The sequence below is a fragment of the Dama dama genome, chromosome 19 (assembly GCF_033118175.1).
Source record: "Dama dama isolate Ldn47 chromosome 19, ASM3311817v1, whole genome shotgun sequence".
Lineage (NCBI taxonomy): Eukaryota > Metazoa > Chordata > Mammalia > Artiodactyla > Cervidae > Dama > Dama dama.
This window is the reverse complement of record NC_083699.1, coordinates 35,884,306-35,907,390: the sequence shown is the minus strand read 5'-3', so window position 1 is coordinate 35,907,390 and position 23,085 is coordinate 35,884,306. Positions and strand designations below refer to the sequence as shown.

At 43.0% G+C, this 23,085-nt stretch overlaps 1 protein-coding gene and 1 long non-coding RNA gene across 2 annotated transcripts in view; one reads left to right on the top strand and one right to left on the bottom strand.

The window, feature by feature from the left end:
• Positions 1 to 905: 905 nt before the first annotated feature.
• On the bottom strand, positions 906 to 3,772 carry LOC133073359 (uncharacterized). The gene is made up of 3 exons (XR_009696959.1): positions 3,716 to 3,772; positions 3,209 to 3,287; positions 906 to 1,253 (listed from the first exon to the last, which is right to left on the bottom strand). It is a non-coding gene; the product is annotated as an uncharacterized LOC133073359 (long non-coding RNA).
• A 41-nt stretch (positions 3,773 to 3,813) lies between these two features.
• The window catches only part of KLHL6 (kelch like family member 6), a 54,537-nt gene continuing 35,265 nt past the window's right edge, over positions 3,814 to 23,085 (top strand). The window contains exon 1 of the mRNA XM_061166673.1: positions 3,814 to 4,193. Within this exon, the coding sequence (XP_061022656.1) occupies positions 3,907 to 4,193 (287 nt within the window). The 5' untranslated portion in view covers positions 3,814 to 3,906. The remainder of the gene's footprint in view (positions 4,194 to 23,085) is intronic.

Sequence of the window (23,085 nt, the reverse complement as noted above, 5' to 3'; positions counted from 1 at the left end):
GGAGATGGTGGTCTATGGGCCCCTCTGCACTGACTATATGGAAATGATCCAAGATAACAGGGGGATAATAAACAGCCTGTGGATACTAACAAAGACCATTGTACTGAAGGAGTTTTTTGGTCTGGAGCCAGAAGCCAGATTTAGAATAAAATGCACATACTTTCTTTTCTACAGAAATGCTTGAATAATAATAGCTAATGCTTACTGTATGCCAGGCATTGTGTGAAAGGCTTCACATATTAACTCATTTCCCCCTCTTCACAACACATCAAGGTGGATACTGTTATTAGCTACAATTTACAGATAAAGAAACTGAGACTTTGATCTGTGTTTTTTTTAGATCCTTTCCATAAACTATAACCAACTGACCTTGCTCTGACCTTATGCCCGTCTACAGTATTCTGTACTCTGAGCCCGGTTGTTGGTATTGCTGTTCCTCCAGGTCTAATGTCTTGCCTTAATTCTCTGATGTCTTCCAGGGTTAACATTCTTCCGTGAATTTCAAACCTGAGGCCTGCCACCAGAGCCCTTAATATCCACCCCCCACCAACAGCCCAGAGGTCTTTGGGGCATTCCTGGTGGCTCAGAAGGTAAAGAATCTGCCTGCAATGCAGGAGACCCAGGTTCGATCCCTGGGTTGGGAAGATCCTCTGGAGTAGGAAATGGAAATACACTCTGGTTTTCTTGCCTGGAGAGTTCTATGGACAGAAGAGCCTGGTGGGCTACAGTCCATGGGGTTGCAAAGAGACAGACACAACTGTGTGACTAACACAACACAGAGGTCTTTTATTTTATTTTTTTTATACCTATTACACCACAAATTTGTAGGGAATGGGTTCCAGCAGCTCAGGCTCCTCTCTACCGCTTCCTACATAGAATGCTTCTCTAGGGGGAGAAGGCCGGTGCTTCAGTTGAGCCCAGGTACTTTTCTCTTGGCTGTCTGTTTTTCTGATTACTTTCCTTCACACATTTCAGGAAGCCATCTCAGCTCTCAGAGGGCTGAACCTGCTCAGTGTTTACATTAATTCTCTTGTCCAGAGCCTGCCCGTAACTTGTTTGTTTCCAGCAGTGCCAACAGCATGCTGGATAACACTAGACTCTCCCAGTTTCACTCTGGGAACATTTGTGGGGAATTCCTTTTTGAACATGATGTCTACAATATCACCTTTGTTGTAGAAGATGCACGTGGATGTGACTGAAGGAACAATTCCATGTTTTCTTAAGATAAAAAACAGGCAGAAATGTGGTTGAATCTTAAAAAAAGATAAAGATGAATGAAAGAAGGCATACCAAAATGTACATAACTATAATTATGCTTATATGCATTAAAAATTTTATACACAAAAACTATATTATTTATGGGTGCTTATTTAGTTGGTAAATCTATAATAGAAAGTATGAAACTGTCAACATGGTTAATTGTAGGTGGCAGAAAGTGGTTAGGACTAGGAAGAAGCACACGGGGTACTCTCCTGGTGATGCCTTATATGCTCAGGTTATACTTACATTTGTCTTTACAATAATTTATTAAATTGTTTGTTCATGTCTAATCACTGGCTGTATATTAATGTTACAGATTTTTTCTTAAAGTTTAAAGAACAAGATTTGGTCTTGATACAATGCTTCAGAAACAAAGAATTGAGTTACATTTTAAATTTTGTTGTATTTGAAGTGGTTGGGTGGACTTGAATACGGCCAATGTTGTTTATAACCTGAGAGGTTGTAGAGGACAAAATGCCATGAAAGGCATTGGGTCATGTGCTGTCCTCAGCTCTCCTAGAGGAGGTGTTTAGAATCATAGAGGTGAAATTCTGAACTCTTCCTGGCCAAGACCTGCAGGAGGAGTTTGGCTTGTGTGTGTCCTTGTGGCAGGCACAGGGAACTAGTTGTATACACAGCCCATCTTCTGTGTATACAAAGCCTGTACACAGGCTGTAACTTTGTTCAGCTAGCACATGGCTATTTCTTGATCTTGGGGAGATGGACTAGTGCCAGTGGATGATTTGTGTTTGATGCAAACCAATCATAGTATTCAATTTATATTTCTTGGTGTTTGGTCTGAGGTGGCCAAGTGGCCTGGAAAAGTATCACGGGGATTTCAGGAAATACTTCTCTCTAATAAAAAGAGAGAGATGGAGGAGAAGAGACCTGTGCTTTTTTGTCCTGATTTTGGACCAGAGTTCTGTGAAAACATGGTGTTTTGTACTGCGATGGCTATTGTGTGACCATGTCAGTATACCTTTATCATTCCAAGGGAGATAGAGTGAGAGATGGGAAAATCTTCTGACCTTGATGACATCACTGAACTTCTGGATCAACCTGGGACTCCACACTTCTAGCTTCTTATAATGTGAGACTCTTATTGTTTAAACCACTTTTGATGGGATATTCTATCTTTGAAGCCAAAAGCATCTTTTTTTTTTTTTTTAAAGCCCTTGGCACAGCCTGTGAGATCTTAGTTCCCTGACCAAGGACTGAACCCGTGCCACCTGTAATGGAAGCATGGAATCCTAACCACTCATCTGCCAGGGAATTCCCAGAAGCCCAAAGCACCTTGATTAACAGAGCTCTGGATGAAGAACTAGTTTGGGGGGAATATCAAAGGCCCCAATTTTAGGAGTAAGTATCCATGGAAGAAAAGAAGAGCTGAGGCAGAACTGGGACCCCAGGAGAGGGAGTCACCATTGACCAGAAAAGAGAAAGGACTGGACTCTTGCAGATCATTGCTGCCCACTGCCACAAGAGGAATGAGTGCAGGTGCAGACAGCAGAAGCTGCTTTGATGAGGTGCCGAGCACTAGGGTAGCTGTAGTAGGCAAGTGCAGCAGTTCTCTCCCTGGGATACAAGAAGCCAGGGTCAACATGATATTACAGTTCTGATAGCCTGGCTGTGGTGGAGGACATGGGTGCTTTAGAGTTGAGAACTGGGTCCTGACACTCACTTGAGCAGAGCTTCACTTTCCTTAGCTGTAAAATGAAGTAAGTCATATTAGCACCATTGGGTTGTTACAAGGATTAAAATATATTACCTCCTATAAATTTCCTAGGATATAGCAAGAGGTTAATAAAAGACAGTTTTTTTCTATTTAATGGAGACCTGCAGATGCAATGAAAATACTTGACAATCCACTACTAGATGCATGACCAATAGATGCTGAGTGAGGTCAGGCCAACTTGAGACTTCCTAGGGCAACCTGGTGTTGACCTACCTGGATTGGTCTTCCAAGAGAGAAGACCCTGGAGATGGAGCTTCTAGAGGCCATTTCTTCTCTGTCCCCAGAGGCATATCTAAAACAGTAAACAATAGGGAGGGGGAAAGGGATCACTAACAATTGCCATGACATTGTTTTCCCCTGAGCAGGGAAGAAGACAAAGACAGATGACACGCAGTGTTGACAGAAATAAGAATGTCAGAGCTATGTAGGGCTTTCCAAGGTTACTGAGGAACTGAGTGGGGGGCTCATCATGGGGTCCCGGACTCCTGGATGGAAGGAGGAAGAGGATTTAGAATGTCCCGTGTCCATTCCGTCATTGACACCTTGGGATATAGAAGCACCAGAAGTACAAATGTAATGACCAGAACCAGAGGCTTCCTGATCACGGATATGATGGGGGAGGTGGACCAAAATAGCCACACGGCACTAATAAAAGACTCCGAGAAGCCACTCCTTTTCTATGGAGCCCCTTCCTACACACCCTTCTAAGTAAATTCTAACCTTGTGATGATTTCAGAAAGAAGAAGAATAGAAGTTACTGGCGTTTGTAGTAACAGGATGAGAAAGTGCGAGACTTCCTGTTATGTGTGTGTGACAGCTGGTGATAAGTGGAGGGCCCTGCACAGGAAATCCGCCCAGCTTCTGCAATGTGACCTGCCTGAAACTTGGGCGCTCCTTCAGTCTGAGTGTTGATGGCAGGACAAAGGGGCACCTGGACCATGGACGACGTGGTAGAGAAGAGTTTGGAAGGGCCCTTGGCATCTTCTACAGATGAGCCCCCCGAGAAAAGGGGAGACCTGGTAGAAATCTTAAATGGGGATAAGGTAAAATTTGACGACACAGGACTCTCCTTAATTCTGCAGAACGGCCTGGAGACCCTGCGAGTGGAAAACGCTCTGACCGACGTCATCTTGTGTGTGGACATCCAGGAATTCTCCTGCCACCGCGTGGTGCTTGCCGCAGCCAGCAACTATTTCAGGTCAGCAGCCTAGGACTAGAGTCAAATTGGGTGCAGGTCGTGAGGGAAATCTGAATTGATGTGACAGTCTGATCGAACTGGTTGGCTGTTGTATTGACGGTTTGTCTATTTGTTTAGGTTTGTGTGTCTATTAAAGATATGTACAAAAGAGGAAGCTATTAAACCTTAGAGTTTAGAATTTAAGTCCTACTAAAAGAGAGCTTGCATCATTTCAAAACAATGTTTATACCTTATGGTGAGCCTTAATGTGTATATGTCTTAGTCCAGAGGGTGGAAAATTACTGAAGTTATGGGACTTTTTCCCCCAGCACCTGATTACTGTGTTGGAAACATAATGCTGTCTTTGTTCACCAACAGACATGGAGAAAATGATGTGGCCACTCTTAAAATTAGCCAATGACTTGCTGAAAAGCAGGGGCTTCTGTTGTTGTGTAGGCAGTGGGGTGGGAAGGGAAAGCAGTTACAAAGGTGCTTTAGAAATTAGAGACCCCTAGTTATAACAAACTTAAGAGATCAGGGTTCCAACCCACTCTGCCCCTTCCTGAGCCCGGACTTTAGGCAAGTGATTTAATGCTCTGAGTTCTGTTTTGTCATCTGTAAGATGGGAACACTGATGCTTACCTCTCAGGATTATTGTCATAATTAAATGTGAGAGGGAAGAGTTTCACACAGTGAAATTTAGAATTTAGTAAATGCTTGATATATCTCTGTTGAAATCTTCACCTCATTCTATTTCAGCTAAGAACCATGTAGTGAGCAAATTCTTGGGAGAAAGAATGTGGGAGAATCAGGAACCCTGTGAATTTGGCTGGATCCAGGGTTTTCCAGATCAATGTAGACATGGTGGGAACCAGTCCCCAAGGGAAATGCAGATGCAAAAGTTATTTGGGGAACTTGAAGAAGAAATAAAAATTGTAATTCTTCTTATCAAGATTCTTCTTAACTCTTGGTTCTGGCTGAGGAAATTAAAAGCTATTTTCTTATGTAAATATCATGGAAGGTATTTTATTTTATTTTATTTTTTGAGATGTTTAGGGGAAAATCTTTGGAATTCAAAGAGCAAGGTCTATATGCTGTTGTGAGACTGATCAGGTCCTATATGTAGACCAGGCAAGGGGATATCTGGGTTTGTAGGAAGTAGGGTCTCTATGTGCTAAGCAGACAGTTATCTGATTTTATTTTTGCAACAGCATGATGAAAGTGCCTGATATGCCCTTTTACAGATGAGGAAATGGAAACCCAACATGACATATCTAGTCATTGCTGGAGCACAGATTGGGCACATTCTAGAAATTTTTGTTTTTATTGCAATACAAACTGCCCCTAAATTGGAGGCTTTACTCCACAAGAAGCATGTAAAAGGTAACATATAGGCACAGCCATAAGACTGGGTTGACGTATATAAACACATTACTTACTCCACCAGTATAGATCATATGCTTTCACACTGATCACAGTCCCTTTCAGAAATGAATGAAAGTCAATTTAGCCTATATATGAGCTGAGCACTTACTTTCAGGTTTATTCTTTTTGCCTTGAGTCACTAGAAAACTGCTATCATAAAACATGTACCTGATTACCAGTTTCATTAGCTGCTTGACCTGGCTACGAAACAGGACTGCCAGCCATATGCTTTTGCGTACATCACTGGTTTCTCTAGTCCTGGGGTTTCTCAGTCCAAACAGAAGGTTTTTGGGTTCAGGTCCTTCCAAGCCTGATGATCACAAATACTTAGGGAGACTGTGTGCGGGAGAGTGTGTGCCAGCCCCAGAGACAGCCATAGGGCAACGAAAAGCTGGAGGCAGCCACATGGTGAATGTGTCTACCGGTGGATGACAAGTCTCTTCCCAAACTGCCTGGTCATGAAGGGGAATTCCTTCCATTCTTTTTTTTTTTATTCTTATCTTGGTATTTCTAGGGTGACTGTTCCCCTATAATGAATGCAATCCTGGAGACAGGATTCTTTTTTTCCGGTGCTACTGTTTAAAATAACTTGTGTTGTTGAACACTTATTGTAGGTAAAGCCCTGTGCCACCTGTGTCACATACTCTGTCCCACTTAGTCCTCATGACAGCCCCCCTGATGTGGGGAATTGTCTCCCCAATTCTTGATGAGGAACAAAAGCTTGGAGTGTCTCAGTTAACACAGTGCCCAAGTGAGGTTGGGACCCAAGACTGACATCAAGTCTTACATTCCCTCGCCACCTGGCTTGTTTCTAAGATTTTGAAAGGGCCTGGGAGCCAAGTTCCTCTTATGGTCAGGCTTCAAAAGGGCAGAGAGTCTGCTCTGTCTGAGAGGCTTCAGACACAGCCTCCTATGCTCTGGAGGGCCTGAAGCTGGTTGTAAAGTTATGTAGGTTTTTTTTTTTCTTATGCATTGACAATATAAATATTTTCCACTCAGTGATCGAGCCATCGTTTATTTAACCAATCCTCTATCGACAGACATTTGGATTGTTTCTAATTGTTTGCTATTATAAACAATGTTTATAATGAGTAATCTTTTATGTCCTTTCATATGCATGCAGAAATGTCTGGGGGAGCCTTTCTAGATGACAGTTTGCTGAGTCAAAGAGAAATGCAGCTGCAGTTTAGTGGCCATTGCCAAATTCTTCGTAATAGGGGCTCAATAATTTTGAGCTCCCTACAGCCTTCCCAAAACAGGATAGCATCTAACTTTGGGGTTTTTCCCAATCTGATAGATGAGAAATAGTATCTCAAGGTAGTTTTAATTTGCATGTCTCAATTTTGGTAAGGTCAAATATCTTTTTTGGGGGTATGTTTTTGAAAGTTTTTTCAATTAATTAGTTAATTTTTTGCTGTGCTGAGTCTTCACTGCTGCATGGGCTTTTCTCTAGTTGGGGAGAGTGGGGACTATCTTATGGTTGTGGTGTGCAGACACCTCATTGTGGCAGCTTCTCTTGTTGAGGAGCACGAGCTCTTGGGTGCATGGGCTTCAGTAATTGCGGTCCTGGGCTCAACAGTTAAGAGTGCAGGCTCAACCGTTGTGGTGCACAGGCTTAATTGCTCCTTGGTATGTGGGGTCTTCCCGGACCAGGGATGGAACCCACGTCTCCTGCATTGGCAGGCGGATTCTTTGGTACAGAGCCACCATGGAAGCCCAAATATATTTTCATATGTTTAAGGGTCATCTGCGGTTCTTTTGTGCTCAGTTGTGTCCAACACCCTGCAACCCTATGGACTGTAGCATGTCAGGTTCCTCCGTCCATGGGATTTTCTTTGAACCATCATTTCATGGCCTTTCAAATAAAATTTATTTTTATAAAAATTATTTTAATCAAAATACTACATGCAAATACTTAACAAAAAGCCAAATAGTATTTAAAAGCTAATAATGAAAACCAAAAATTCCTCTTCACTTCCTCCTCCTTTCAGTCCTGGTCACTAGAGTCCATTTTTGATGTTTAGCTGTTACTGTTTCTTCTGTTATTATATTTATATTTCTTAAAAAAATTTTTTTTATATTTATATTTCTATAAAATATGCTTATACTGCTCTTTCTTCATTTTTCAATGTTAGACATCATTCATTAATTTTTTAGTGTGTCTGATAAGGATTTAGCACTTAAACCCATCTCCCTTACCTATAATCTCTCAGTGTAATACTATCACATTTTTGATACATTTGTATTAAAAGTGTACATTATACCTATGAAAACATTGTTTTCTGTTGAGCCAAATTGTATGTTATGGTTACATTTTCTTTCTTATAAAACTTTTTTTCTTTCCTGAAGTTAATAACTCACTCTTTTTTTTTTTCCATTTGCTTAGTTTTTCGGGTATTTTTTGCTCACAGCCTCTCCACGGTTATCTTTCATGCGGTCCAATGCATCAGAAGATCTGTCAGTTCTATCCGCCCCCAGTATCTTTATCACTCCCATTATCCCAAACAGCTTCTCTGAACCTGCTGCCCAGCTACTGTCCAGCTGCTTATGTAAACACAGTGGCTGTAAATAGGGACTATATTAGTAACTCAGACAATGTAGTTCCCTTTGGGGGCCTATTTAAAAGTCTAGAGTGGAATGAGGAAGCTGGGAAAACACTAGAGTAGAGTTGAGGCTGAGAAAAGGGTGAGGGAGAATAAAGCTTAGAAAAATTTAGGGAAGTACAGGTTTAACACTTATAGCAATGTTTTCAAAACTTTTATGAGACTTCTAGTGTCTTTTATAAGATTGCTACTCAGCTGCCATTTGTGTTTGCTTCTGGACAGTTCCCCAAATCAAAGTCGTTAGGAGGGCTTGTGCATCCTGCATACCAGGCCACACCTATGGAATGATCTCCATTTAAGCCAGTGGTTCTGTCCGTTTGCAGGTGAGCAACTCACTGCAGAATATGGCAAATTCTGATGTTGACCCATGAGGGCAACCGTGTTGTGATTCCCAGGGTTGGCAGGGTACCAGTGATGTAGGGAGGGGTTGTCAGGCTACTCTTAGTCCCATGTGATGAGCCACTCTTCCTATGTGAATATATAAGCTTCCAGGCTGAGGCTATCAACAGCAAGCTCCTTTGTTGCTGCTGATGCCTAAAATCTCTGCCTGGACTTGGCCCCTGCCTTGTACCTCAGTACTTGGGTCTGAGTACTCAGTCTGTGGGTCTGGTTCCCTGAGGCTGTGATAAGGGGACTTTACCCATTAGCTACAAAAATCAAGCCCAAGGCCAGGAATGGGAAGGGTATTGTGGGTACAGTTTATTAATAATTATTCTATATTAGCCAATTACTGGATGGCAGAAAGGGGGTCAAGTGTAAACTGGGCTTACTCTTAAGCTCTGTTTAGATGTAATTCTTTGCGTTTTCTCCATAATAATGTAAACTATCTAGAAGGGAGCCAGCAGGTGATAGAATAAACAAAGATGAGTTACAGCCGTCTGAGTCTGGATTTAAACTCTGGCTAATGGCAAAAAACATTGAGGATTGCTACCGCCACCCTGGGCGCTGCTGGTGAACTCAAATGAACTGATAATTGTTCTAGCATTGGGTTGTGTATTTTACACCTTTAATATTATCCTTTCAGCAGAACCATTATGGTGGTTAATAATTAAGTACTATAGATCTATAGTCTCTTACCTGCAATTTCAAAATCCCCAAAGTCCTAAAAATGGGAAAGTTTTCCGTAATTTATTTGATCACCAAATCTAACTGGAACTCCACTCACCTGGTGAAGAGATAGCTTCTGAACTGAGAGGAGGCTACTTAGACTCTTTATTTTCCTTAAGACAACTATTCATATATTCACTGCTGAGGTGTGTGCTAATGTGTTGAATTGAGGAGTGTTGGAGGTGCTATGTAGTATTCATGATATGGTAAAAACCAAACAATTCTGAATGCCAGAGCACATCTGGCTGCAAGATTTTGCGGTAAGGGGTTATGAGATTTTCTGATAAATTTAATTTTCATTTTGGAGGTGGTTCTTCTACCTTTTTCCTGTATATTTTATACTTATTTGTTGTTGTTCAGTCACTCAGTTGTGTCTGACTCTTTGTGACCCTCTGGACTGCAGCATACCAGGTTTCCCTGTTCTTCACTGTATCCCACAGTTTGCTCAAACTTGTGTCCATTGAGTCGATGATGCCATTCAACCATCTCGTTCTCCTTTGTCCCTTTCTCCCTCCTGTCCTCAATCTTTCCCAGCATCAGGGTCTTTTCCAATGAATTTATACTTATATTACATACTTATACTTGTAAACATAGTTTCCATATAATCTGCATCTTGCTTTGCACCCTTTTTTCTTGTTATCTTTAACCTATAGTGCTCCATAGTTTTCATAAATACTATTTATTTAGCTACCATTTTTAACAGATGCATAATATGAAAATCATTCATTATGAATATAGGTTGCTTTCAAAATTTTGTTTTTATAAAGTATGTGGTAATAAACACATTGTATTAAGTACTTAGGGCTTCCCAGGTGGCTCAGTGGCAAAGAAACCGCCTGCCAATACAGGAGACTTAGGATGTGCAAGTTTGATCCCTGAGTTTGGAAGATCCCCTGGAGGAGGAAATGGCAACCCACTCCAGTATTCTTGCCAGAATAACCCCATGGACAGAGGAGTCTGGTGGGCTACAGTCCATGGGGTAACATACACAACTTAGTGACTAAGCATGCATACACATTAAGTGCTTTTCACAGTTTGGAAATGTAAAACTAACATTTTTTGAGTATTTATTGCATGCCAGGAACTTTGTTGGATTCTTTTTTATTTGATTTAATCTTAAAAATATTGGCAATTAAATAACAACAAATTGATGGCTTTTGTCTCCATTTCACCCTCCAGGGAATTCACTTCAATAGGAAGAATGGTTTCCATATTGGGACCCAAACTGAAGGTAGACCTCTCCACTGGGCAGAAATATGGCTGTTAGGACATTGCCTGTGAAAGACCATTAACTCCCTCTCCCTGCCATGCACTAGTGTGGTCCACATAAGCTGAAAATGACAAGAAGATGTAAAAATTATTGCCTTTGTGTGCATACACACACATGCACAGGCAGGATACAGTAGGAATGCTCACCCAATTTGAGTCTGGGGGCTGAGCTGACAGATCCTGGTAGCAGAGACCCAGCATGCCTGAGGGTACTGGCCTGGGTCAAAGGGCTAAGTAAGAAATAAACACGCAGGTCAGGGTGTGAGGTGAAGAGACACTATGCTTTGAAAGCACAGGACTTCAGAACCTATGGGACATCACTGGGGCTGGAATCGATAAGTGTTGATAGAGTGGAAAGAACACCATCTCAAAGTTCTGTCACTGGCATTTGAGTCCTTCCCCTGCCACTTCTTGGCTGTGTCAATACTGAAGAAATTGTTTGGCTTCTCTGAGGCTCAGCAAATTATCAACAACACAGTGAGGCTAATGATTTGCATCTACCTCTCCTGGTAAGTTAGTCTGACATACACATAATAGAATAGATTCATTTATAAATGTATTTCTCTCAACATTTTATTCTTGGCAATAAGTCAGATTTCTTAGTTCCAAGGAATAGAAATCAATTGACTCTTTTAGGAAGGGATTTATGTGGGTAACTCCTCCCCAAGGCTGGAGTACCAAACTCAGAAAACAGACAGCAGCAAGGGAGGCCAGGCAGTGTCCAGGACCAGAGCCTAAAGCCACTTCTAACCTGTGGTAAGGAGGACTTGGAAGCCAATGCTAGCACAGCTGTGGCCCCTGGCACAATTCCACTGCTGTCTTGGGAAACTGGAGGCTGCTGCTACTTCTGCTGCTTCTACCAGAATAGGTTCTCTGTTTCTGCCTCTTTGTGTTACCAGTACCCAGTTCAGAGCCTGGGGATGGTTTATCTGATTGGTCAAGACTGAGTTAGACACGTTAGGTTGTTAGCTGTGACAGAAGCTGGGAAAGTGAGCATCAGGCTTTTGTAGCTTCTGGATAGGGAAGTGGCTTCTGTGCTACACACCATCTTATTCAAATGGAGTTGTGCCACACCTAGGGAGGGTTTCAGGTGTTGGGGAACCAAAAAATGCCAAGGATTCTTTACATGCAGCTATTATGTGACAGGCCTACATTAGATACAGAACAAGGCTTAAAGTAATATGAGCTAAACAAGTATTAGGGAATTTCACTGCTGTTGTCACATATGCATCAGAAATAAAGTTTCTGAGATCTTAGAAGAGAAGAGGACCATTACTTGCGTTTTTGTTCCTCCTTTCCCTCCAAATTGTAGGTAGTCCTTTGCATACTATAAAGTAGACTGAACACCGAACAACTGATGCTTTTGAACTGTGGTGCTGGAGAAGACTCTTGAGAGTGCCTTGGACTGCAAGGAGATCCAACCAGTCAATCCTAAAGGAAATCAGTCCTGAATATTCATTGGAAGGACTGATGTTGAAGCTGAAGCTCCAATACATTGGCCACTGGATGCCAAGTGTCGACTCATTAGAATAAGACCCTGATGCTGGGAGTGATTGAAGGCAGGAGGAGAAGGGAATGACAGAGGATGAGATAGTTGGAAGGTATCACCGACTCAATGGACTTGAGTTTGAGCCAGCTCTGGGAGATGTGAAGGACTTGGAAGCCTGGTGTGCTGCAGTCCTTGGGATCATAAAGAGTCAGACACAACTGAGCAACGGAACAACACCGGCAACTGTACATACCTGTGAGAATGTGTGGCGTGAAGGCATCATCCATCTTATATGGAACTGGAATCAGCTTGAAAGTGTGATGAGCTGCCGCTGCAGAAGCAGACATCCTGTAAATGTTTGACATGAATAAAAACTTGATATTCCTCCTGCAGGTTCTGTCACTGATTAAGTGGCATCCTGGTCAGAGCAGGAAGAACTCAAAGAGTCAGGAGTCCATTGCACAACTGCAGAAAAGGGAAGGATGATAAAGTGTGGTCACCACAGGAAAAACTAGCAGGAGCAGTTAGGAAATCCAAAATGCTTCAGTACATTGTGGATTCAACAGGCCACTCATGTGACCCTCTGGGCACAGATGTGCCATGCCTACAGACTCCTGCAGACCTTTGGAAGATGCTGGCAGGGGTTGCTGTCTCAGGGCAGAAGTGCAATCAGGTCTTTTGAATTCTCAATAAAATGTCATCTCTGACACTCCTACCCTAGCATCTAGGGCATAGGGATCTTCTTTCAATCAGGAAGAGAGAAAAATATTCTTCTCCAGTTTTGAATAATGTTCCATTTAGCATTCAATTAAAACACAACAGAGAAATAATTTCATCATTTACATCTCAAGTTCTGACCTTTATCTCTGAATCAAATACACAGATATGTAACTGTCCCTCCATGAAAAATGCCTTTACAGAGCTAGATTCTAATATAGTAAACACCGAACAGCCCCTGGGATGAGAGGGCCAGATGCAGAATACCTGTGTTTTTGATAAAACCACCTTGGAGCTCACCATCCATGCCATTGCTTGGTGTTCTATATTGGTCAGCATTCTCTGGGTTGTGAGGGATAGAAACTCAAAGTCAACCAGCTTAGGCAAAAGAGGAAGGTGTTTGGCCACATAACCAGAGCATAGGAAGGGCCGGGATGCAGCAGAGCCCAGGAGGAAGAGGAACAAGGCCTTGGAGGCAGTCAGGGAGCTCCCTTCCCACCCTCACTTGGCTTGTTGCTCAGGTGGGGTTGCTCAGGTGCACTGCAGCCTCACAAGGGGGAATTTGCCTGTTGGCAGCTCTGAATCTCACTTCTCTCGGTTTTTGTTTCAGAGAGCATGGAGGGGTAGCTGCACTTGGAAAGCCCCCAAGAAAGACTGAGTGAGCCAGCTCCATTCAATTACCCAATCTGGGAGTAATCACTGGCAGGGACATAGGGCATGACAGTCAGCCCAGCTCAGCTCAGGAGTCCACTGATGGACAGACAGGTGTGTATGTGTGTGTGTGTCTGTGTGTGTGTCTGTGTGTGTGATAAACAGAGAGAGAGGTCAGTAAAACGGTGAGAGCTCCTACATTAACCACATGATTGGAGTAGAACCTGGGTGGGAGGAAGAGCATTTTCTAGAAAGAATAGGGGTAACTGGACAAAAGGAAAAGTACATTTCCATTAAATAAAGATAACAGATCCTGGCTTACTTTTTAATTAACCAACTTGTTACACTTCTGGATTTGCTTTGACTGTCAGGAAGCTCAATGCATTTGGTTTCCTTAGCCTAGGTTTCAGTGATATAGTCTTTTCCTACTTTAATCCGTTAGTTCTTATCTTCTTATTTTTTGTGTTAGTTTGTGTTTTATAATACCTCTGCTGCTTTAGTATAAGCCCTCTCAAGCTCTTTCAGAGAGGCCATTTCTGTATAAAAAGATAAATTTCCCTTGTTATGAAAGAATATCTCTTAGCCAACCTACATGTCCTCTGTCAGCTGTAAGGATTCTTTTATTCTTTTAATACATGTAACATTTTTGGAAAGCTTCAACATTTTTGGAAAGGCTACAATAATTGCAGGAATGCTGATATGTTATGACTCTAAAACACAATCAAACCAAAAGTTGCATCATGGCTTTTTTCTGAGGAGACACTCAGAGATCCATAAAAAGTAACCATCAGCAGTTTTGCATATAATGACTCAGGTCTGGGGTCAAGTAAGAGCTGACTGTTGTTAAGAGCTCATATGTCATGCGGAGCAAGCTCAGACTTGCAGGGGGCTGTTATATAAAGGGCATTTCGGTGCTGGGGAGATTAGGGGAGGGTTTGTGTCTCGTGAATAATTCCAGGAAGGTGTGGTTGGTGGACCCAGCACACAAACGAAACGACAAAGATTCCACATATATGTGTTAATATATGATTGTTTTTCCCCTTCTGACTTACTACACTCTGTTTGACAGACTCTAGCTAGGTCTAACCACATCTCTACAAATGACCAATATCAGTCCTTTTTATGGTTGAGTAATATTCCGTTGTATATATGTGCCACCTCTTCTTTATCCATTCATCAGCTAAATGGTCCAGAGGAACCTATCTGCAGGGCAGGAATACAGATGCAGATGTAGAGAACAGATGGGTGAACACAGAGATGGGGGAGAGTTAGGGGTTCAGTTGTCCTGCAGCCTAAGCACAGGACCACAGGAAGAAGGGTAGGGTTGGAGTAAAGAATATTTCAAGGGCCAATAAGGCCAAGAGAGATGGGCAGGAGTGACCATGAAAGGTTTTTGGGTTAGGATGAAAAGTCTGGAATGTATCTTATAGGAAGTAGGAAGCCAGGGAAGAGTTTTTAATCAGGAAAGTGAGAAAGAGATCCAGTCTCTCTGTTAAAATAACCCTCTGGTCTGTGATGTGGAGGTCCTGACCTAGGGCACCCTCAGGTGACTGCAGAAATTACAGGTAGAGAAGATTAGGTTGGAATTAAGGCTAAGGCAGTGGGGATGAGGAGACAGTTTCAAGAGACATTCAGAGTCCTCTCAGAGGGCCCTCAGGGCAGCCAGACAGCAAGGAAGAGGGTGGCATTTGTTGGTGAGAAGGGGAAGAAGAAAACAAGGCTGGGGGACTGGAAGACAAACCCTACTTCTCTGAGCTTCAAGACTGGAAAAAGAAAGAGAAAGTAGTTTAACTCTTTCAATCCTTCATCCACCCATGCCACTCCATTGTGGGGCAGAGCTCAGAAACAGAACAAGTAATATCAAAGTCAACTCAAATTCTGAACTTCTTTTTAAAACCACTTTGAGGGAGATACACATCATACCTGTTCCCCTCTCTTATCCACATCTCTGATACCTGCTGGCTTTTTGAATACCTTTGTATGAATTAAAAAAAAAGTCTTATCTGGGCAGACCAGTTAGAAATAGGTGCTCCTTTCCCTAGGGACTGTAGCAATCCATGTCCGGGCTCAAGGCTTGGCAAGTGCAGCTGGAGGTCCAACCCAAATCTGACCACATCTGGGTGGCCTTGAGGGTAGCCCGGCCTGAGGGAACTTCTCCTTCACCTCTTGCTTCAAAATTCCTCTCCATCCCCAGCTGGAACATCTTTCGCCCTCCCCCTTCCCCCTGGATTCTATGTCATAAAAGCCCAAAGAACAGTCTTGGAGGTCCATATTCCTCTTTGGCAGCCTGTGGTAGGAGAAGTCTGGAGCACATGTATAGTCATCTTTGTCCTATCACAAGATGGATAACTTTTAGGACTGGGGAAGCCTCAACATTTGATCACCTTGGGGTGAAGATTGGGACCAGTCTGCGTGTTTTTAAGTGGTCAGAGCCAGGGAGTGCTCAGAAAAATTTCACAAAGCAGAGGCTGAGCCTCAATTTCTGGAAAATGGCATGGAGACCATAAGAAATGGGGTTCTAGGGGGCTGAGATGGAAAATGTTTGGGAAAAGAGGATGATAAGGAACCTCCAGGGCAACAGTCTAGTCAGGATGTAGCAGTAGACAGCAAGCACAAATGCTGACTCTGCTCCCAGCCCAAGGGAAGTGAGAATCAGAGCAGATCTCACTGAAGAGGGTTGTGAGGGAAGTGGTGTTTTTTTTAGGGGAAGCCAGGGGAACCATTGGTCAAAGAGATGAAAGATGTGAAAAGCAAATTAAAGTGAAAAACAATCACCATGCTTTGTAATGTAAAATCTTGGGTAGCAGGGCTTAGGATAAACACCGTGGGACTGGAGTCCCAATTTGGAGAATCACTGGAAAACATAGCTCTTCACACACATACCTTGCTCCCATCAATCAATCTTGAAGGTCACTGTTATTTATTCTCATGGCAGTTAGAGGAGAAGCGTGGGTTTGGAGACAAGGGGAGTTCACCTGGCCTACAGGACCAAGTATAGGACTGCATATGTAGTTTCCTTTCCATCTATCCATCCAACAATAGGCCAGTAAATAAGAATTGAGAGAGAAAGAAAATCCAACACCTGCCTCTAAGATCCTTAAGAATCTAATAGAGGGAAAAGGCACAGTAAAAATAGGCTCTATTGGACTTCCCTGGTGATCCAGTGGTTGAGAATCTGCTTGCCAATGCAAGGAGACTCAGGTTTGATCCCTGCTCTGGGAAGATTCCACATGCCACGGGGCAACTAATCCTGTGTGCTACGACTACAAGGTCCGTGCGGCAACTACTGAAGGCCCTAAGCACCAGTGAAGACCCAGCACAGACAAGTAAATAAATAAATAAAATTAATAATTTTTTTAAAAAAGGCCCTGTAGAATGTACAGTGTCCTGTCTATAACCCAGTCTTGATGTAAACAGAGGCACATGTTGGAAACTGCTACCTATGGGATGGGGAAGCAGAGTACACAGATCAGACTGTGAAGGGCCGTGTGGAGTAATGTTGAGAGTACTTTAGTGTTTCTTTTTCTGGGCACTTGTTATACAATCTTCTTTAGCATTTGGTCCCATTTGTTACTCAGGATTTCTCTTGTCTGGTTGTGTCTGTCAGGATTCTGCATTGCAATTGGCAGATACTCAGTTCAGACTGGTTGAAGCACATTAAAAAAATAATTTATTTCCACACATGATTTGAAAGTCCAAGCATATTGGTTTCAGGGTGAGTTGGATCATTGTGCTCAAATAATGTCATCAGGACTCAGTTTCACTGTCTCTTGTTTCTACTCTCCTTTGTGTTGGTCTCTCTCTCAGGGAGTCTTCACACATGGAAGCAAGAAGGTCTCTAGCCTCTCAGAACTTTTATTTCTTTCAGCTCAGCAACCCCACTGGGAAGAGTTTCTCTTTCCCAATAATTCTGGAGAAAGTTCTGGAATTGATTTCAATTGAACTGACTTCTTCATGTGCCCTTCTGTGACCCAGGCACTGTGGCTTGGAAGACATATGGACTATGCTAACCTTAGTCTAAGAGGTAGGACTAGTTCCATACAACCTTCCCAGACTGCTATTGGAGGAGGGATAGCTCCTCAAAGGAAACTCTGAGCACTCCTCCTAAAATGTTTAGGAATGATGTTGGGTAGCCAAAATAAGAACTTCCATTATATCTTTGTGACTGAATCATTGCTGAATTCTGGCCACAAGCATTTGCTGTGACTGATGCTGTTGTTTTAAGGTTTTTAAACTAACATTTATTTCTTAAAATTTAACATGTGTGTAACAGGAAATAAAAAAACACAAGAAGCTAAAAACAAAGTCATTCATAATCGCCATCGGTTTACTGATGCGTCCTTTGATGTGTCCTTCTAGGTCTCATTTGTGTATTTTCACAACTAAGCATCCTTTTTTATGTAATTAAGACCATATAGTTATATATCATGCTGTTTCACATATCATGAATCTTTACCATTTCAAAGTCCCAAAGCTATGAGTATTTTGATAACCAAGAATATACTGTATCAACTCAATCTGGAAGGAAAAAAATTGTAATCCTGCCTTTCTTGGTGACAAAAATATCAGAAAAGACAAAAATGGCAAATGGATGACTGATGTGTATTCTGCCTGACCTTGCAGGTCAGTACAAGCCCTTCTTTCTGTCATAAATTTGGATGGGCTGAGGCCATTGATGCCATGCAGAGGCCTCAGCAATGGTCCAGTAGGGCTGGGAGGGCTGATTCTATAGAAACAAGGCTGGCATTTGGTCCCAGAGAGGTACATGTGCAGCATCCTTAAGGAGTGGTGAACTTGGGCAAGGGGCTTGGCAGAGACAATTCTTTTGAGGTCTGATGGTGTTTAGAGTCAGGTGGGGGCAGCTCCAGGGTTCCAGCCTGTCTGTTCATTTGGAGCAAATATTGAGTGAGCCGCTGGGAATTCAGGGAGCTGATTCCAGGCCCTGAAGAGAGACAGCAGAGTACTGTTGGTCATTTCTCTAGAGTGGAAGGAGAGATGGCCATGAACCTCCAAATCCTTCTCTGAAGGCACCCTCCAGGTATATGAGATTTACATGTGCGCAGCAGATAAGAATAAGGAATTGCACACTGTTTGTTACTAACAGGGCTTTGCCACCACATCCTGTTTCAGAACTCCTAGGTCTAGTGAAATGTGGTACTTGAATGTAAGCTGCAGGGGCCCTGTCTAAACAGCTAAGTTAGAGAAGGACTTAAGAGGCTAGGACAAGGCCTGCTTCCATCTGAACCCCCACCAGGTTGGGAAGTGGTGGAGGAGTACTATTCCTGCCCCACAAACTCCCAATGTAGGGGGCAGCCTTAGGCCTCATGGAATTCTAGGAGGTCTGGATCTCAGAAGATGAGAAGAAGAAACTACAGGGAGGGAAGACTGTCAAGGGCATATCTGTCCCAGAACCACAACCAGTTAGTTCCTTGACCTGGACTTTAGTCCAATCCCCTTCTCGGGGTTAGCCAAGGGGAATTGGGTTGGGAAATGAGGTGACCTCTCTCTAGGGCAGTGATTTTTAAACTTTGATTTGCAAAACAATTCTGGGTAGGGGCTGGGTGAGCTTAGTAACATTTATATTCCCAGCCCCACTGCCAGAAATTTTGTTCAGAAGGTCTAGGGTGGGTGGGGTTCAGAATTCTGCTTTCTTAATAAACAACCCAGAAATTCTGATGCAAGTTGTGTGTGGCATATACTTTGAGACCCATCATCCTTGAGGCTGGAGTGCCTGCAGGCCAGGGGTGTGGGCAGGACTCCTGTGCTGGGACAGGGTCTACATGGTAGGGCTTAGGGAATAGCTTGAGTTCAGAAAGTGGGCTGAGCCACATGTCTACATAGGTCTTTTGTCTAGGAAATGGCAGGTGGAAGGTTTGGTGCTGTTAGCAAGAGGTACTGGGAACCATAGACAGTGATGTCATCCAGTGCTAGGGTCACCCTTGCTTCCACTGACTCTGTGTTTCCTTTGCAGAGGAAACCCCTTTGACTGGCCACATTGGGTTTACTTAATCCTTTCTTTTTAAAATATATTTATTTACATTTATTTATTTGGCTGCACAAGGTCTTAGCTGTGGCATGTGGGATCTTTAGTTGTAGCAAGCGAATTCTTAGTTGAAGCATGAGAATTCTTAGTTGCACATGCAAACTCTTAGGTTGCAGCATGTGGAATCTACTTCCCTGACCAGGGATTGAATGCAGGTCCCCTGCATTGGGAGACCAGAGTCTTAGCCACTGGACAACCAGGGAGGTCCCTCAAAAGTCCTTTCTTAACAATATAGTGTTCATTGAGCAGCACAAGATTGCTAATCTAAAAAACATTTTTAGCCAATTGTATGCATATTGACATATATCCTTTTTTAAAATTTTTAACTGGAGGATAATTGCTTTACAATATCATGTTGGTTTCTGCAGTACAACAATGTGAATCAGCCATAAGAATACATATATCCTTAAGTAGAATTTAACTAAGTTTGCAACCAACTTTAGAGCTGTTCCAACCCTGAATTCCTCATTGATGCAGAGGAGTTAGTTTTTGGTATAAATGTGATGGTGAAGGGATTAGAAGAAGAACAGGATGGGGGCAACATGGGTGTAGTTGGTCTAGGAATGACAGGGGTGGTGGTAGAGGTGGATATTTGTTTATTGTACTGTGATTGGGGTTAGAGCTTCAGGAGGCAGGAAGTTCTGTGGCAAGTGTGGAGGCCTGGGGGGTGGGAGGAACCAAAGCAAAGTTGGGCTGATTGAAAATTCTGAATGGATGACATTTAGGAGCTGTTGGAACATGAAGAACTCATTGAATTTGTGAGTGGGAAGTTTTGGTGTAGGTGTGTTTTCTTTAAGCTCCAGGCATTGGACTCAGGGGTGTGATGGGTGTTCTCTATGGGCAGGTCTCTTCGGGGCCTCATCCTGTAGAATGCTTGATAATTTTTGGAGGAGCAGAGCCCTGTCAAAAGCAAACATGGAAGATCTAGAAGCACATATTTGCTGTTGTTCATTCATTTATTCCCTCCTCAAATATTTACTGAGTCTCTACTTAGGTTCCAGGCACTATTCTCTAGCCCTGAGGATGTAGTGTTAAGCACAGCATAGCCCCTGCCCTCACTCAGCTCATGTTCTAGCAGACAGACAATTATTAAACTTGTTAACAATAGATGTGTAACATAACTTCAGGTTGGTACAGGATCGTGAAGAAAAACAATGGAGATGACATTAGGGTGTGATTATTTTAGACTGAGTGTCAGGGACGGTCACCCTGAGGCAGTGACATCTGAGTAGAGACCTGAATAAAGTCAGGATTGAGGCTGGCAGAGCTTGGAGGGGAGCGAAGCCCAGACAGAAGGATGGGGCCATGGCCTGACTTCATTCCAGGAGACTTTGGTCCATGGCTATTTCCATGGCTGTTGTGGGAGATGAACTCTATTTCGGGGTCAGCACTGACTCACTGCTGAAGTATTGGGCAACTGACTCCCTATGCTGAGACTATTTCTAACTGTGAAAAGAGGATCTTCATAACTACCTCTGTTTTACAAGAATCTCATGAGACTTGGTCAGTGTCTGTCTAGAAAGTATTTTTATTACACAAAAATTTTGTCTCCTGCGGAAGCTAAGGGGTAAATGGTTAGCAACAAGCCTAGCTGTGCTCTCAGGGAGCAAGATGTGGCCTGGTTCACTCAGTGCTGACGCTAGCTGATCCCCTAAAAATGGCCTTGAACTCCTTGATGTTAGTGCACTGGTGAGCTCCAGATCAAAGTACCTACGTTCTGGGTCCCATTCTATTGCTGACAACCTGTAGGGTCTTGATCAATTCACTTAACTTTTACCTCAGTCTGTCACCTATAAAATGGGTGTGTTAGGGACGGACATCCCTGGCAGCCCAGAGGTTAAGAATTCATCTTCCAATGCAGGGGTGGTGGGTTCGATCCCTGGTTGGGGAACTAAGATTCCACATGCCCAGGGGCAACTAAGCCTGTGTGTCACAACTACTGAGCCTGCATGCTACAACTAGAGAGAAGCCTGTGAGCCATAACTAAGACTCGACACAGCCATAAATAAATAAATAAATAAATAAATAAACAATTTTTAGAATGGATGTAATAATCAAAAGAGATTCTGCTCTTTGGCCTACAAATGCTATAAATCTAACTGTATGAGATTACTGTTATTAAAGTGGAAATCTAGGGCCCACTTTGCCTGGGTTTTGGACCTTTCATGGGGTCACAACTTTGCCAAAGTGTTTCTGTGTATCTCCCAGAGAGCAGCAGGAGGCCTAGGAGTTTGGTCTATGAGAAATACATAGTTTTCTCCTTAGTTTCATCTTATCTGTGTTCAGCACGGTGTCTGTGGCCAAGGAGAGTTTATTTAAGTGGCAGAAAATCAGTGAAAAAAGTCTCAGAGAAAAGCAGAGAAATACTGGCACTTTGGGATCCAAACCAGGAAAAAGAAAAAAACTTCCAAGGGGGCTCTGTGTCTAAAGACACAGTCTTTACAGCACGTCCTTTCTCTCTCTCCTGTGAACATTTATTGAGGTCCTATTGTGTGCCCACACCATGCTACTGTCCCTAGACCAGTTTGTGAGCAGCCCTGGCCCTAACTCTATGCTGGATGGGTGGTAGACAGCTGTGCAGGGTCCTGACTGGAACCAAGCCCAATGCTGGCAGGTCCAGGGTTGTGAGATAGATTGGGGTTGGCCGTCTGCTCCAAGCATCTCCCACAGCCTTCTGAGTCCTCTGACCTGGCCAGAGATGCCTTGCCTTAGTGAGTGCTGGCTATTGTTCCAACCTCTTTGTGAGCATTATCTTGTTCTTCCCAGAAGCTCACTGGGGTAGGGCCTATTGTTAAATCATTTTACAGAGAAGGAAACCAAGGTTTGCTCACTCGCGACATGGTGAGACAGCATCGGAACCTAGACATCACAGCCCTCTCCACATTCCAACAACCAGGACTGCAGCTCTTTCTCCACCCTCCCTAGGCTCCTGGGGTCACTCTGCTTCTGCAGAGTGCTTGTCACCCACGCATATCAAAACCCAGAGGGGCCTGGGAACTGACCTACTCCAGGGGTAGCCCATAACTGTCAGAGGTGCCAGAGTATCACAGCCCAACTTTGCCTCTCGTTGGGAATACTCTGGAATGTCTTCTTCAGAGGTCCTGCAGGACTAGGCCAAAGTGATTTTCTGTATGATTTTTCCTTTGCTTGGCCTCCTCCCCTCCTTCATCTTCCCTCCCACACACCCCTAATACATCACTAGCTCTTGAGGGTTGGTTTCTGGAAGATTCAGACACCTGGTTATGTATTAGCTGAACTGGGGCAAGATGTTGTTCGGTGACTGATTCTAACAGAGAATTCAGAAGTTGTGTCTAGCAGTTAATAGCCCCACGAAAAGTCCAAATGATCTCAGAGAGCCCAGTAATTATGTCATCTGGGACCCACAAAATGTATAAGAGCCCCTCAAAGTACAAGGCATTTAATTAGACAATTTACATACCTATCTCATTTAATATTAAAACATGTCTAGAGTAGAGTAGACTTTTTCAATTTTCCTTAGAATGTTTGAGACCACACAGATTCAACAAAGTCACTTTTTACTAATTTTAAAATCACACATCAGGTGAAGGAGTATTTCTAAATTTCACCTTGGTAGGATTCCAGTGATAT